The following is a 17,358-nucleotide window of genomic DNA, read 5'->3' as shown; positions in this document are numbered from 1 at the left end:
AGCCAGAAAGCCTTAGTTACTAGATAATGCAACTAGTCTTAATAACTGATCCCCTGAGGGTTTCTGATAACCAAGCTCAGGCTCTATTAAGAAAATCATCATGAAACTAAAAGATATTTACCAAGGATAAGAAAGACTGGAACTGGTAATTAATCCTTCTCACTATTAAACAGAGATTAGGTCCTCATGGGATTGTTACAAATTTGAGCTCCCATAGTTCAAAATGGATTTTGAAATATTGGAGACAGCCCAAATAAGACCAAGATGAATAACTTAAAAACTGCCCATTTTTTATAAGGAAAAATGAAACACTTACTTATTTGGAAAAAGAGAAGACTCAGGAATGATCATTTGTGTTTTCAATCCTATATTAGGACAAGTAATTTAGTTATTGCCTTCTCACAAAACAACTGCATTAGTAGACAGTGTTATGAAGCCCAAGGACAGCATCACTTAAACCAAGAGGTGACCAAAGGACAGTGTGAAAATATTAGTTCTGAAAATAGAGTCTTATAGGTTCGGTCAGAGTCTTCCAGAAAACAAGGGACTCCATAGATGCCACCTTTGTTACCTGACAATGCGTGCAGAGTATTAGACTAAATAATGCAGGAAGAAGAAAAAAAATTAGGTATTTTCATGGATAGTCTATTCATCTGTTTTTATCCCAAAGCACCTAGAAGAGGCTAAAAACTGGTGACAGGTAAACAGCCTAGAATCTAAGAAACTGAGAGATGCCACTGTCTTTTTACCTTCACTCATATCCCTCAGATGAGCTCAGTAACATCAGGGAACTTGACCCAACTTGGTTTTCTCTTTGTGTCACATGCGACCTTAGAGAATTTAATGATTGAGTGCCACCCACCTGGGAATGGAGAACTACTCTGATGGAGAATGTGTTGGGAGAGTTAACAATAGGTAAACTCACCTAGCACGCACTGTGGGACAGCGCTGTAACACAGCCAGTGTAGGAACCCAGCTTCATGCCTTTTTGTAGAAATGCTTCTGAAAGTAGCCTCCACATGATGTGAAACTGCAGGATGCAGGGAAGGAGTCCCTACCCCCCAGGATGGCCTCTCTGCTATTGGAGAGGTCTTGATAGATTCCGCACTTTATCCAGTATCACTGCTTCCATTACAAATAAAACTGGTCCCAAGAAAAATAACTCACACTGAGACCAGATCATGTGGAAGCAGGTGTGCATGATGAGGATGACTGACTGTGCCCTGAATCCCCAAAAATTGGGGGTAGGAGGGAGAACAGGAGGGAAGGCAGAAAGAGGAGAGTCTTGAAGACAGACTTTCCTCCATCAGTTTGCCCTCACCTGCTTTCAAAATTCAATACAGCTATTCACTTCTGGTCAGTGAAAAAGAATTCCTGATGCACAGGTTAGAACCAGACACCTGGATTTATGAAAGCATGCCAGAGTACATGACATAAGTTTCATCTTCCTCTAGAACTTTTGCAGTGTGAATGGAAGTGGAGAAGGGAGATTTGACACAAATGTACTTTGTCTCCATACCTGTAGTAAGGCTCAGTTTCACAAACCATGTCAAGTACCAGGAGCCTACAACAAACCTTGTATTCTGTGGGAAAAACGTTTTTATGTAATTTGATTTGTTTGGTTCTGATAGATAAGAGAGGAAAAGGAGACTTTTTTTTCCAAAACACTCAGATCATATTTATGCATTGTTTCAGGGCATATTTTTCTTTGTAAATGGGAATGCAAAGGGTTTATTGTTTCTTTGCTCTCAGAATGTTCCAAGCAATAAAAAAATGGATTTTTTTTTTACTTTCCCGGCATTAAACAGGTAAGGCTTTTGCCACATTTACTGAATTTCATTTAACATTAATGAAAAGTGAAGAAAGCAACGCTAGACACGCAAGGAAAATTATTTCTTATTAGAACATTTCTAAAATATCCATTTCTAGTATCACTGTATACATTAACTTTTTTCTTAATTGGTGAGCTTGTTATAGATTAAATATATTAAAACCAACTTTTTGCATTTAAAATGTTTAAGGCGACATGTTGGCAATTAGAACTCTTTTAACATATTTCAAGAACTCTATACACTATGGCATTTGGACTCGACTGCTTATTTTGAGTGACTATAAAGTAATTTGGGGTTTTTAAAGACTGAGAAGCATTTCTCAAGGTTAGCTTTTCCAAACAGAAAATTGAGTGTTATAAATTCCACCTCCCACAGACCAGAATTCACAACCATTGGTCAGGGGCACATACTACTGGCTCGGCGTCCTCAGTCACTTCGTGCCATTTCACCAAGTAGGAGCCAAAGGTAAGTTTTTACAATTGCTTTCTTCTTGGGTGAGATAGTTTATTTTTCTCTTCTAACAACTTTTTGAAAAATAATTCAACTTGCTTTCATATTTCATGGTGAACTTTGATTCAATGGTTTAGGTTTAAGTTCGTTATTTTACGTTTATATTACTCTTGGAAAACTCAAATTTTTAATTAGCTCAGGAATTAATAACACACAGTAAAATGGTTGATCTTAATAGCCAGGATAGATGCCAGTAAAATTGTAGTAGTTTCCAATATATTCCTTAAATCAAGTGCCCTGACATTGACCTTGTTTCTTGCCATTATAGGCATGCACTATTGATTAGCATTGATTGAAATATTATGCAAAAGAAGAAAAAGGGAGATTTCAGGTGTTTAATAATATATTGATGATTATATGGCAATTATGCATTTAAATGTCTTTATAAGCTATATATTTTAAAGTTTTATTATAAGCATAATTTTCAAAATATCATGAAATGGTATAAAGTGGGCAACAAGTTCAAAGATACAACATTAAATACTGGTATAGTTACTTGGAGGAAGAAATGTACTTTTTAAACTAAGCATAGATAGGTGTTCTTCATATTTCTGGGGTTTGCACAGACTGTCTCATTGCTGATAACTTTGAGGGATATGCCCAAAGCAAATAAACTCTAAGAGTGTAGACACATACTCACATTTATAGTTTGAAGTGAGAAAAAAATCATCAGCAAGTACATAATTACTTTGAACAATGAAAGTGGCCAGAAATGTAGAAGGAAATGTAAAAAGAAAAGATTTTCTCTAGGTTAGTGGGGTCCACAGTTAATGTTTTCCACTCGACTATGGAAGAATGGTTTGTGGAAGATTTGTAAATCACACTGTTTGATTAAGTAGGACTTTGTTGGTGATTGTGTACAACAGTTCGAAGTCTGCAATCCTGCAAAGACCCATGCAAAGGCAAGTGACATAGAGGCTTGGCTTATCCAGGATGGATAAAAAAATTACTTGAAGAAATCATAGGAGGGAATAAAAAGGAGCTCCTTGTACTGCTTCTTATTCTCAGAGGAATTTCATATGCCTCTGCCTAAACCTGCTTCATAAAGACTTTCTTTCAAGTAACTGAAGGTCAGTTTGTCTGCCAGTGCATTCAAGTTTAAAAGTAATATTTATCATGAACTCCCTTTTATACGTGTGTATAGGTGCAAAACACCATAGGTACTGTTCTTCAAGTAAACCTGAGAAGTGTATCCAAAATACAACACCTTTAAAATTAGACATGCTTGATAAGAAAAGTTTTCCAGATTCTTTGCCTCCTCGAAAAATGATTACCAGGTAACATTTTTGATAGGCCCAATTTAGATGTTTAAAATTAAACGTGAGAGGGTTTTTTTCCCCTAAAACTAGAACGTATTCAAAGGAGTACATACAGAACTAAAATAATTAAAATGGTAAGATCTTGATCGAATCCCCCCGCCACGATGTTACCATGGAAAATAAGAATTGTGCTTAACAAAGAATTACGAAACAAAAACTTTTTAATCTTATGTGTGTGGAAATCCTCCTCCAAGAAAATCTTGCCTTATAGTGTCTTTTAGGCATATATTCTGACTGATTCTGAGTTTAAAGCTTAGATAGCTATGAAGAACTGAAATAAAACACGAAGGACTAAAGAAAAAATCATTTTCTGCCTCACTCGGTTAAGAATAAGTTTTGAAAAATATTGCATGAAATAGTAAATTATACACATATTAAATTATGCATACATCAATGATACCCAGAGGCAACAAGGAAGTAAAAAAGAAAAAAAAAAAGAAAACCTTCATTATTTTGTCTGGAAAAAGCCATAGGCTTAAATGTGCAAGAAACACTTATGAGTCCTAGTTAGATCGCTAGTCAACTCTGCCTCGGTTTCCTCATCTGTAAAATGGAGTTACGGTTATAGTCCTCCGCCACCTCCTTCTCCTTCCTACATCCCAGAGTTGATGAAAGAAACTTAATGTTTAGTAAAAGGTAAAACTCTAAGGCAAAGGCTTTCATGAACAAGTGTATCACAATATTTCTGTGTCCCCTTTTTCCCTGTGTTTCTCTATGAAAGAAACTTAATTTCACTGTAATGCCTATAGCTACTGTAAAAATGTGGACAGGTTTGTGAATTAATTTGAATATCTACTATGAATAGCCTTCAAAATCTGTATAATTTCATGTGTTATGTTTATAAATGATCCATATAAAGAAAGCTACCAGCTTGAGTTTCACAGTGTCGAACTGTGAATTTATCATTCCTAGTTAGTGGAAACTATTCCTAAGTTATTATCAATTAGATATTTATACATTTAAGTATTTTTTGTTAGGAAAGCTTGAAAAATGAAAATGTTAGCAAGACTCATTCTGGGACTTGTCATCTTTGATGCTGCTGTGACTGCTCCCACTCTGGACCCCATCAACTATGACTCAGAAACTTACGATGCCACTTTGGACGACCTGGATAATTTATACAACTATGAAAACATACCTATTGGTCAAGCTGAGGTAATTGATTCCTGCCTCTCTTGAGACTTTTAAAAGCATGAGTATGGGGAGTTATTGAGATTTGCTCTCTTCAAATAGATTTTTGTTTATTTATAAATAGAGATGTTCTATCTTAATGGTTTCGTATGAACCCTTTCTCCACAATCTGTTCAATCTGTTGAAAGTTAACATTGGGGCACTCTTTTGCTTTCGCCTGGTTCACTTCATTTTCTTTATATCTTCTCACAAATTAAAACAACAATAACAAAAAAGAGTTTCTTTCAAGTTAGAACAGAGAGCATTAGAGGAGAAGAGTGGAAATAGTACACGTGTGATAATAAGGAAGTTGGGGAAGTTTGGGGCAAAGGACAAAGAGGAAAATAAATTTGAATAAAATAAGAATGCAAAGAAAGGGCAGTGATTTGGAACTCCACTGTGTTCCAAGAGTGAGTGTGCTTTTCTAAATGACGGATTATCTCTCACCTAATGTAGGCATTGGCAAGGTTACAGCCCATTACATAAATCTGATATGACATGTTTCCAATTAAATGTTAGACTTTTTACATAACTAAAGGATACAGACTAATTTTTTAAATCAAAACACAAATAGACCTTGAAATGTTGGAGGGTAATTAATGTACAACATTGACAAAAACTAATTAAGCATAAATCATCCAAAAGGGAAGTTACATCACCTTTACAGGATCATAACATATTTTGGGCAGTCACTCAAGTGTAAGTCTTGTTAGAATAATTACTTTTGGCAACTAGGGAAATAAAATATTTTGACAAAAGCATTTATTTAAATTGTATGGAACGTAGCTATATCTTTATTAAGAGGATATGCATTCTCGTTATTGTTTATGTTGCCTTATGAAATTTAAGAATCAAATTTTTGCAATGCGATGACTCTCACATCTTCTTCCCCACCCCATTTTCCTTTGCATCTTCCTCTCTTCTGTTTTTAAGCTCTTCCCACCCCATTCCTTCTCTGTCTCCCTCTTTCCTTATTTTTAGTAAAGTTTTAGGCTTGACAGAAGACCACTTTTCTTCTGCACATTTGGTTGTGATTGTTTTCCAAGTCTTTATACATTGTTTGATTCATTTTGCTGTATGACTTCTACTATGTTAAGGGAATTTTCTGTAGAGTTTATAGTCATTAACACTAGTCTTGCTATACATGTTCTCTAGATCTCCAATCCAATGCATCAGTTTAGAATATAAGGAGAAACTTTGTCAGTGCTTAACTCCTCTGCTCTGCTCCTTTTCCCATTTTGCATAAATATTTAAAAAAAAAAAAGACTCAGTATGTATCTGCAGTTATCTACCAAGCTAAATATTTTAGTTTTAAATGTACTGTCATTCCTCCAAAAGATATTTCATAGGATCAAAGAGGTTTGATGAGTATCATCAGTGAATCCTCTGTTTTGATTAGGCCTGTGGAGTGGGTTCTAGAGACTGCTCAAGGCTGCCCTAGATAAAATTTTGAAGGAGATGAGCTTTATCTGTAGACTTCTTTAAAGCCATTCCTTGATGTCAGAATCCCCTTTTGCTGCACAGACATTCTCAAGAGATTCTGAAGTTCTTTGTGCCGTCAAGAAGCTTAAGGTGATAAATGTATCTCTATAAAGATGGTTTCGTATCCAACCCTTCTTCAGTATTTGCTTGTTCTGGAAGAGCAACCTTCTTGCAAGGTACCAAATATGTGGCATTGTATCCTGTTACCTCATTCAAATATGTTTAATTTTCACACTGACGTAGCCAAACTCAGCATCCTTAACAACTCTCTCCAGAGAGCCACAAAATAATCTCTTGTTGATGACTGAAATACATAAGTCATCCTGATTTAATAATCTTTTGTGATGAAGAAAACCAGTTTATAGATAGATGATATACATATACACATATACCTGTGCTATAATGAAAATGTAACACATTTGAAAACAAACTATGCATAATTTTTTAATTTTACCAAGTTGGTCCAGTAGCAAAAATCAATTCACCAATCCACCCACCCACCACCTATGAAAAAACAAAATACAAAAACAATGTAATATAATAAATAAAATGACCTGAGGAATAAAATTCAGAACTTAAGCTCAGATCTTAACAAGTTGTTAATGTAAATGGCTTTACAAACAAAGAACTAATATTCAATTCTTTATGAGAAGATGTAAAATGAAGCCAATAGATCCAGCCATGCTGCATGGATTCTAGAATATAGTTACTCATTGTATGAATTTCTTGACTTTAGTCATGGAAATTCAGATTCTGACAACTCCTGATAAGCTTATTTATCTCATATTTATCAACTAAGAACAGTTGTTCTACATTTTCTTATTCCTGTATGGCACTTTTTGAGTGAACACACTGGTAACTTACCCATATAAGGAACAGTTGATAAAAAAAATTCATGGTAAATGAAGCACATGGAGAATGGTAAGATAAGGTTCTTTTCTTTTATGTATTCAATCTCAAGAGTGTGGTTCTGACTATGTTAGTCTAGAATTTATTTAATTTCCAGAAAAAGCAAGTTTATATTTTAAAATTATAAATTTATAGAATAACCGAGCAATGTTTCTAAAATATATGCCAGTTTCTTTCTTATAAATTTTAAGACTTGCATCTTGGGCCAATATAATAGACCCTCTAGACTTTGAATGATTTATCCTTAAGGCCTTAGACATATGAGGTAGGCAGAAATCTAAGATGTCCCCTAAGTGACTCCTCCCCTCGTGTGTCCATGCCCTCTATAATTCTCAACATCATAACTATATTGGGACTATATTGGGATATCAGGCTTATAATTAGGTTATTTTATATGGCACAACTGAAATTTAAAAAGGGAGATTCTACTGGTTGGCTTGATCTATACTAATGAGTCCTTTAAAACAGTGTCTTGAGGTCAGGGACAAATTTTAAAGCATGAAATGAATTCAAGGAAATGGAAAACTATTTGTTGCTGGCTTTAAAGATGGATGGGTCCACATAGCAAGGAATGCAGGAAGTCTCTAAATTTTGAGAGTGGCTGACAGCCAGAGAGCATATGGAAACCACAGTCCTATAGATATAAGGAACCCAGAGGTATACCTGAGATCACAGCCCTGGCCATTAGCTTGATTTTAGCCTTGTGAGACCCTGGGCAGATGTTTGGCCATTCCTGGACTTCTGACCATTCCTGGCCATTCCTGGACTTCCGACCCACAGAAACTGTTAGTTAAAAATGGGTAAAGATTTAAGCTGCTAAATGTATAGCAATTTGCTTTGCAGCCATAGAAAACTAATACAATATGTAATAATGTAAGTTTTTTTCTGAAAACCAAATTTGAATTGTACTGCTGCAAGGCTTGCATTTGTGAATCCAGTGATTTATCTAGCAATGAGCCAAATCATCCCTCCAACCCCAGAGTTAGAATCTCAATAGAGCTTTGTCGATTTCTACTGGTGGTAGTATATTCATTACCTCCCTAGTGAGTCAAAGGGTCATGAAAGAATTTCTAGTTTTGAAAATGACATACAGGAATAGTATTCCAGACTGCTGACTTAAGTGATTTCTGATGATTTAGAATATTCAGAATCTGCTGGATTCTATGTTAGAAGCAGATCTTAGGCTCAGCAATTCCATCATAATGCTCTATGTTACCCAGTGGATAATGGATAAACTTGCTGGTATAACATAAATTATTTGCAGTCTTTTACTTAGCCTTTATTTTAATTTAATGGTACAAGTGAGAATTGGTTACAAGCCATAAGACAAAAATATGAACTTTTTGCTTTCTGATGAATATTAGCTAACCTTGATTGAGCACTTCTTATGTGCTGAGTACTATTCTAGGCCTGTCACATGCATGATCTCATTACTCACAACAAAACTAGGAAGTGATATTGTTCTTTTCATTGAATACATGAGACTATTGACATAAAGAGCGGTTAAGTAACTTGATTAAGATCATAGTTGTTAATGACATATAATTATAGTGATATTATCTTCTCGTATCAGAAAATAATTTCCAGCAGGTTAATAAAAAAATATATTATCCTCCCTCCATTTTCTACCATTTTCCAAATTGTCCTTTTAACTTGATACTTGTTTTAGTAGAACTGAACGCTGGTGCTCCAACACTGCTAAAAGCATTTGTTCTATGGGTGAATAATGTAATCTAGAAGTAAATTTTAGAGACAGTTGACTTACCCAACTTGTAAGAAAGAATGGCTTAAGACTAACTACTTCAGGAGCTCCTGTGTGGCTCAGTAGGTTGAGCGTCCGACTTCGGCTCAAGTCATGATCTCGTGGTTTGTGAGTTCGAGCCCCACGTCGGATGCTAGCTCAGAGTCTGGAGCCTGCTTCGGATTTTGTGTCTCCCTCTCTCTCTCTGTCCCTCCTCCACTTGTGCTCTGTCTCTCTCTGTCTTTCAAAAATGAATAAATGTAAAAAAAATTAAATTAAAATAAAAAAGACTACTTCAAAGATTAATTATAGATAGTCATCCTCCAACATAGTATATCTATGCTATGGGGAATAGCCTATAGCTATCTCTCTATGTCTCTATTTCTATCCATCTATCTATCTATCCATCTATCTATCTAACATCTATCTATCCATCCATCCAATGTAGGTATAGATATAGATACAGATATAAATATAGATAGATATATAAAATCATAAATATTTGGTGGTTTAGACTCCACGGAAACATTTTGTTATTTGCCTTAAAGTTTTCATCAGAACACAGTTAAAAATTTGATATTCTTTGAGTGATTTAAACTGAGACCGTATTTTTGATTAAGTTAGGTATTTGATGCTTCTGTTTCCATGGTATAGTTTTGGGGTTATTGATTACTCATTTCTCTTAGGTCTCAGAAAAACATTGGCCTGCCCATGAGTTATTTCCTTTGCCCAGAAAAGTACTCAGTGGCAGTATTAGTATTTATGGAGCATATGAACTTCCATTCCTGCAGTAACCTTTCCTTGGCTCCATCCAATCAGATTTACCCTCCCCTATCCTGCCTCACTCTAGTCTTATATAATTACTTGTACTTAATAGCATCTGCAGTGTCTCTGCATCTTTAATAAACACCATAAATGTTGTATCACAGAGCCCTGTGGAGCACTTGGTTGTACTTAATGTGGGACAGCATGAGGGGCACTTACAGTGATGCCATACAATGCTCTTCAGGAGGATATGGGGTAGACATTTCTCTCAGGCCTCAGTACCCAAATGGGTTGCAAATTTTCAGGAATGTGCTTATTTTCTGGGCTCTACATCTTGTAAATAATTGTGTTTGTCATTTTGCTCAGAAATTTGGGCCCTGAATTTTTGCTGCATTCTTTCCTCATTTTATATTACTTCCCCCACCTTTACTTTCCCATCATCCTAATCTCCTCGTGTAGATTGTTTGAAGAATTACCATACGTGCTTTTAAAACTGCCTCATATACTTTCTGGAATAGGATGGAGTAAGCATTCATAGCTAAATGGCAATAACTAATAAAGGGATATCAGTAATAATTGACCCATAGGGATTTTTTTGAATGAGAGGTGCCTTCCTTGCTATTACTCTCCATTGATCTTAAAATTAGGCCATTGTTTTCTTTTTCATAAGGAGAATAAGTAGTGAACTTATTTAAAATCATCCCAAAGAAAATCACCATTGAAAGAAATGAATTAAGCTTAAAAAATAGCTTTCAGGGATGAAGAAGCGATAAGATTCATCAAAGGAATGAAAGTTAAATTTAGTGGAGTTGTAGAAATGGGCAAGTATTCAGTGAAGGCAGTTGTATCCAGGAACAGTTGAACAATGGTTTCTTTTCAGTTGCCATAATGGTAATACGATGCCATGCAGAATAATTTTAGAACAAATGTTGGTGCCCTGTAACACTAGAAATTGCTTAAGAAAATGACATTAACTTTGAGCTACTCATAGAATCAATGTCCACTTCAGATAATGATATATAAAAAGTATTTTAATTAGGTTATCTAAATATGATAAATTGGTATAGAGCTTTGGTAATGCTAACAGATAACATCTTTGTATTTTCTGAACAGAAAGCAATTAATTAGTAATATTTCTACTATTTATTTCCTCTGGTAATAAAGATATGGAATACTTTTATCTTTTTTTTTACCTTTATATTTGGAATGATGTCTCACTTTGGCCAGTTTATGAAATATATTTAAAAGTTTCAAAGGTGGTTTGCATATAAAATACTTTTTATTGGAAGAAATAACTTACACTCAGCCTGAATTAAATGTTCTTTTCAGAATTTGGCAAAAAATAAAAGCTAATATTTCTCCTCACCCTCCCTCCTCACCAAAGATACTCTGGAGAAAGTGGGGGGGGGGGGTAGAATTTTGCTGATGAGCTTTTAACATGGTTGTCTGATTGACTTTCCATATGCTTCTTTTAAAAACAGTGTTAAACTATTTGAATCTCATTTTAAAACTATTTGAAAACTTTAAGAAAATGCAACAAACATACAATCATATAGGCTCATCAGGAAACAAAAGAACACTGATAGTCTTTGCCAGTGACTTATTTGTGTTTGTATTATACATTATTTATGAGACCACAAGCCTAAGTTAATTCTCATAAGTATCCTTTGAAATGATAAATTATTCTATTATTATTATTATTAACAATTGAAGATCAGAATTTTGCCCAAGGTTATTCAGCTAGTACGTTTCAGAGTAAAATTTAAACCAGACTGTTTTAATGCCAAACCAGAGAGACTTTGGCATTAAAAGCTTCCATTATTTTCCTTCTTCTCTTTAATCTTTACTTCTTTTAGCTGTGTCCAATATTGAGGTTTCTTTCCTCTGAGATTAAGTAATTTGATTATTAGGAATCAGAAAAGCAAGAATTTTCAAGTGATTATAATTAACACAATATCTAAGCATCTGTCTTAGCTGTCAAAGTATTTAAGGGAGCAAGAGGTAAGACAATCCCTCTGAACTGAAAGCTGCTTTGTGAGAAATGTGAGGATTGAGCAATCTTCGCCAAACACATTTCTTCCTCATCCATTTTCAAGATAAAATAGAAAATAAGATACAGCTTTCATTGCCAGTGTCCATGGTCACATTCTTTTAGATAATTAATATGGATCAGTTAAATCAATTTGTACACCAGGCTGATATTTAGAGAAGAATTCCACCACACTTAAGATATCTACATGCCAGTCCATGAAATCCTTACGAATGCTTCGATAGTAACCCAGGCTGAATATACGAGAACCTTTTAACACCTTTGGAAGCCAATTGTTGACATAATGGTAACAACAAGGAATAGCTTCAAGATTTCTTATCAACTCTGTGGGACAATTTTGAGAAAAGAGAAATTTAAAATTCCATTCTGTTTAACAAAAACCTTATTCTGTGCAAATATGAAAATCCAAATAACATTCTGGATTTCTATTTTTTTTTTAATGAGAAGCAGATCTGTAATTTAAATATTATCTGCTGAAGGCCTGGACTTACTGGTTAGGAATTGACTGGCAGAGTGGGGATCTTTAATCAAAATGAATACATAGGTGAGGACATTTGTTTCCCAATCTGACTTTGGTTGGGCACTTAAGTTATTAAACCACACACTACAAAGAATAATGTAACAAACCACTAACTTTGGGTATTAACCCAAAACTGTGGTTAACCACAGTCGTCAGATTAGTGCCTGATTCAGTAAATCGTAGTGCATGGAGGGACAAAGCAATGTATGTTCTTGACAGGCAGACAATTCTCCCCAAAAGGGAGGGTGAACCACTCAGTCCTAGTATCTTCTGCCATCCACCAATTAGCCTAGTCATTCTTCTTCCGGAAGAGCGAATGAAAGAGCCAACAGAAGATGCACTCACCTCCCAGGATGGTGGCCTTCAAGCCATTAGGCTTAACTATTAAGTTCAAGGTAGCTCTTCCCATTTTTAGGACAATCACGTTCCCATCTTTATGAGACCTACCACCATGACAGTCAGCACTCTTAGGCATGTATGGCAGAATGGCAGAATGTAGATTTTGATCCCAAAAGCTCTGAAATGGATCCAAGAGCATCAGTGAATTTTTCTCAAAGGCCTTCCTGCACCTGAGATTGATATCTCACTCTCACTTGTATGTTCTACCTAAAATTATATCAAGCCACATTAATAATAGAGCTTAGGAAAGACTCTGAAATGAAATGAAATTCTGAGTAAATATACTCCAATAAAACAATTCCAAGGGCGCCTGGGTGGCTCAGTCAGTTAAGCCTCAGACTTTGGCTCAGGTCATGATCTCACAGTTCCTGAGTTCAAGCCCCATGTTGGGCTCTGTGCTGACAGCTCAGAGCGTAAAGCCTGCTTTGGATTATGTGTCTCCCTCTCTCTACGCCTCCCCCCTGACTCTCTCTCTCTCTCTCTCTCTCTCTCCCTCAAAATAAGTAAACATTAAAAAAAATTCCAGAAACATAAAGATAACACAAATCTGTGTATATTTCCCCTACTTCTATGAAGCTTGTGTGGAAAAATAAAGGACCAAAGATTAACATCCATCTACTGCAAATTAAAGTCTGAATTTGTTTAAATCCAAAGAGATTACAGTACAAAATCAGCATTGTTTGACTTTGATTGAAAAAGCCAAAGAACTTCCTTTTCCTAATTCTTTTTGCTTCCCTTCATCTTGCCTGGGCCAAGCTGGACTCTTTCGGTAACACCATGACTGAGTTCTTCCAGGTACAGGTGTAGTTCCTTCAGAAACACATACTTTGCTAGTAGTTCACTACAGTCTCCCATGACTTTGATATTTTAAGAGAATGAAGCATTAAGTGTGCATGCAGTATTATCACAAAAATGGCCCTAACCCCCATCAGATTTAAAGAACAAATTAATCCCGAGTCTCCAAAATTAATTATTCCAAGCAAAAGGGTATTCCCCCAGACCAGTACGTAGTGTTGGCAGACACTCAAGAAGAGACCTGGAGCTACATAAGAAAAATCAGAAGATGGAAAAACAAAACAAAACAAAACAAAAAACCTTGGTTTAGCCTCATCCAGATGTTGGTCAGCTGATGTTTATTGTCCCCGGTTTGCAAATTTTGAGCTCAAACACTGGGAGAAATCTTCCATCAGGAGTTCAATTATGGCACAGTTTTACCATTCTCAGAGTAGCTTTTCTCAAAATGTAGTTTCTGAACTAGCAGTATCAACATCACCTGGGAGCTAGTCAGGAATGCAAATTCTCAGGTCCCAACCCAGACCTACTGAGTCAGAAACTCTAGAGAGAGCCAGGAATCAGCGATTTTAACTCCTTTGTCATTCTGATGCACCTGTGGTTTGAGCAGCACTGAACTAGGAAACACTGCCTAAAATAATGGCTCTTTTCTCAGAGTAGCATTTGAGATATTTTTGTTTTCCAGCATCTTTTTAAAACATACAGTGGTGGCCGGCCCAGTTACCAGGTCAATCAAAGTTTCTTCCTCTTTTTGCATACTCAAAGCCTTTGAGTGTCTAATTTCCTGCTAAATTCTGGGTTTCTGGCACCTGATTCTGCATTGTGTATTCTGTCAGGTGACAGATTATCTTGTGAACAAGAATTTTCAGCCAGTAGGGTTCTCCAGCTTGAAAGCTATGCCAGTGGCTTATCCATGGCTTCCTGCTATGGAATTCAAGAAATTTACTTCCCAGAGACCTTTCCCTTCTTCCCCAATTTTTTTTTTTTTTTTTTTTTTTCCCCAGCTGGAGAATCAACCTCAGCAGATTCTTGAACTGGAACTGTCATGGATGCTTGTGAAGCTTCTGGCCCCGGGAGCCTAGTGAAAAACAATCCTTCTACCACATTCTCATCAAGAATTTACCAAACTTTCTAAGTTCCAGGACTTAATTAGTATTTATGTCTCCTACATGCTATTCAGTGAAGTACATTTCCCCTTTAGCGTGGGGGTTCTCAACTTTGGCCACATATTTGAATCACTGCTAGAGCTTTTAGAAATCCTAACGCCTAGGCCACACCCCAGACTATTGAAATCAGAATCTCTTGGGATAGGCCCAGATCCAGTGTTTGACTTCCCTCAGCTGGGAAGTGTGAGTCAGTTGCTGGTTTGTTGTTGTTTTTTTTTTTCTAAATTATTTTAATAGTTCTAAATTATTTTCTAAATTATTTTTTTTCTAAATTATTTTTTCTAAATTATTTTACATTTTTGGTGCCCATACAATGTATGCCTTTTCATTTTTTTTTCCAGTCCAAATTTTGCTTTTCTAACACACTCCACTGTAGATTTTGCCTTGTCGCATCTAACATAATGACATATTCTTATTTTTATTTTTTTTTATTTTTGGGACAGAGAGAGACAGAGCATGAACGGGGGAGGGTCAGAGAGAGAGGGAGACACAGAATCGGAAACAGGCTCCAGGCTCCGAGCCATCAGCCCAGAGCCTGACGCGGGGCTCGAACTCACGGACCGCGAGATCGTGACCTGGCTGAAGTCGGACGCTTAACCGACTGCGCCACCCAGGCGCCCCCATAATGACATATTTAAAAAAAAAAATAGTAAATTATAAATATGCCAGAAATAACATCTTTCAAAAAAAAAGTCTGGAAATCTTATATTTTAGAGTTGGGTAATCCTACCCTGACCATGTTCTCCCATCATACTAATTTCTAACCTGAGATTGAACGTGACCTATTATTGTCTTGATTAGATCTCTTTCACTATGCCTAATTTTCACTAGATCTTCCCCAATTTCCTATATTCATATGTTCTAATACTCTTAGGACAAGTCCTGCTTAAACTGGTCTTGAGTTTGCTAGGAATAGAGAGGCTTACCTTATGTTTGTTAAGGTACACACTCACAGGCATGAAAATAGTTCAAGAATTATCGCTTGGTAATGTTGTCCCTCATTAGGTTGTACAATTACTAGCTTTTGATGTCAACTCAGCCAATATGAGATGCAAATAAGTGAGATCTAAAGGGTAATCACAGTGAATCATGCCAGTCTCTCTGCTCACATTCAGTGTGGGCTTTAAAGAGGTAAATGGTATGGATGCAAATATATATTATATACTCCATTTCTTAACATATGAGAAGAATAACAAAGAAAATAAATATATAAGATATTGAGGCTGGATCAAATTTTCTCATAAGTTATGAGATTAAGTTATCTTTAGAGTTATGATATCAAAACTCTGATTAAAGTATTAAATGTGAAAGAAATCAAATCCAGGATATTTAAAATTAAAAAAAAATCCTCCTACTAAAACTATACTGAATCTGTAATATAGAGAGAGATAAAGGAGATTGAAAAGGATCAGTACATTCTGATACTGAGAGAAGAAAGGAAGATCATCAAATCAAATATTTTCAAGGCCAATCAATTACTACTTAACAGCCTTCAATTGGCAGGATGATTCAATCCTGAAACTAATAGTAAAAACTTATGGCCATCAACAAACTTAAAGATTCTGATCCCTAGAAAAACAGCACCTCCTTCGCCTTATGCTATTACAAAGCTGACTTACCTATAGTCTTTTGTTCTGGTGCTATGGTCAACAACAATCTTTTGATCATGATTAGGTTCCCAGGTGAGACTACAGAGGCTACAGGGGATATATTGGTGGCAGTAAGTGCCTTCAGGTTAGCATTCTGGTCTAGTTCAGTTTTTGCATTTGTTTAAACAAATTCTGCCTCTAAAAGATAAAGTCAAGTTTCTAAATTTGTAAAAATTTTTTAAGGTTTTACCACTGGAACTAAACAGTAGAAATAAATAACATAATAATTATCTATTTCAAAGGCAATTGGCTATTAGCTATCTGGTCCTCCCTGCTGCACATGTTTTCCTATTCAAAATGTCTATTATTACCCTCTGATAATATATACATAATCATCATCATCATCATCACCATGAGTAAATAGCAATTTTATGCAGATAAGTTCTATGTATTAAAAGGCATGGCTTATTATACTTTGTGAATCAATAAAGTCTGTGCTAGAAGGAATAATTTGCTTTGTGTAAAGATAGGAAAGATCAAAACTTAAAATATTACTAAATTGCTCTGTCAAAAAAAAAAAAAGTTAGAGTTTATAAGGTTCCAAATCTCTTGGTTTTCAGTCCAACTTCTTTGTTTTCAATTACTGTGATTGACTCTCTGTCTCTCTCTGTCTCTCTCTCTCTCACCTCTCTCTCTGTCTCCCCCTATCCTCATGAGATTACTGATTTCAGCCTACACTAAATTGTCCTTCTGGAATCCCTACTTGGGGAATAAGGGAGGTAAGGGGAAAGGGAATGTGAACTGACTTTATTATTAGATAATGTTTCTAAAGCCTTTGCCAAAGTTCTCTTCCAATATTATTTGGAGACATTCAATTAGAACTAGATGATACATTTTGTGAGAACTAAGATATTGAAAATCTATTAAGTTTTTCTGGAGCCTAATGGAATGGTGGTGAATGGAGTCCTTAATAAACTGGGATAAAACTAAAGTAGAAAATTTTTTCTGGCAACTAAAAATGGAATATTGCCACTTTCTGACAATAAGGAAAGGAAATGAGTAAATAAACATGGGAACAACAAAATGCTGTGGTCCCAGAAGAGATACAGACTAG

The 17,358-nt window shown here is 35.7% G+C and overlaps 1 protein-coding gene across 1 annotated transcript in view; it reads left to right on the top strand.

Annotated features, from left to right (window-relative positions):
• The first annotated feature begins 2,226 nt into the window (after positions 1-2,226).
• The window catches only part of EPYC (epiphycan), a 36,487-nt gene continuing 21,355 nt past the window's right edge, over positions 2,227-17,358 (top strand). The window contains exons 1-2 of the mRNA XM_007085611.2: positions 2,227-2,297; positions 4,639-4,816. Of these exons, the coding sequence (XP_007085673.1) occupies positions 4,652-4,816 (165 nt within the window). The 5' untranslated portion in view covers positions 2,227-2,297; positions 4,639-4,651. The remainder of the gene's footprint in view (positions 2,298-4,638; positions 4,817-17,358) is intronic.

The sequence above is a fragment of the Panthera tigris genome, chromosome B4 (genome assembly GCF_018350195.1).
Source record: "Panthera tigris isolate Pti1 chromosome B4, P.tigris_Pti1_mat1.1, whole genome shotgun sequence".
NCBI lineage: Eukaryota > Metazoa > Chordata > Mammalia > Carnivora > Felidae > Panthera > Panthera tigris.
The sequence above is the reverse complement of the archived record's forward strand: the minus strand, read 5'-3'. Positions and strand labels throughout refer to the sequence as shown.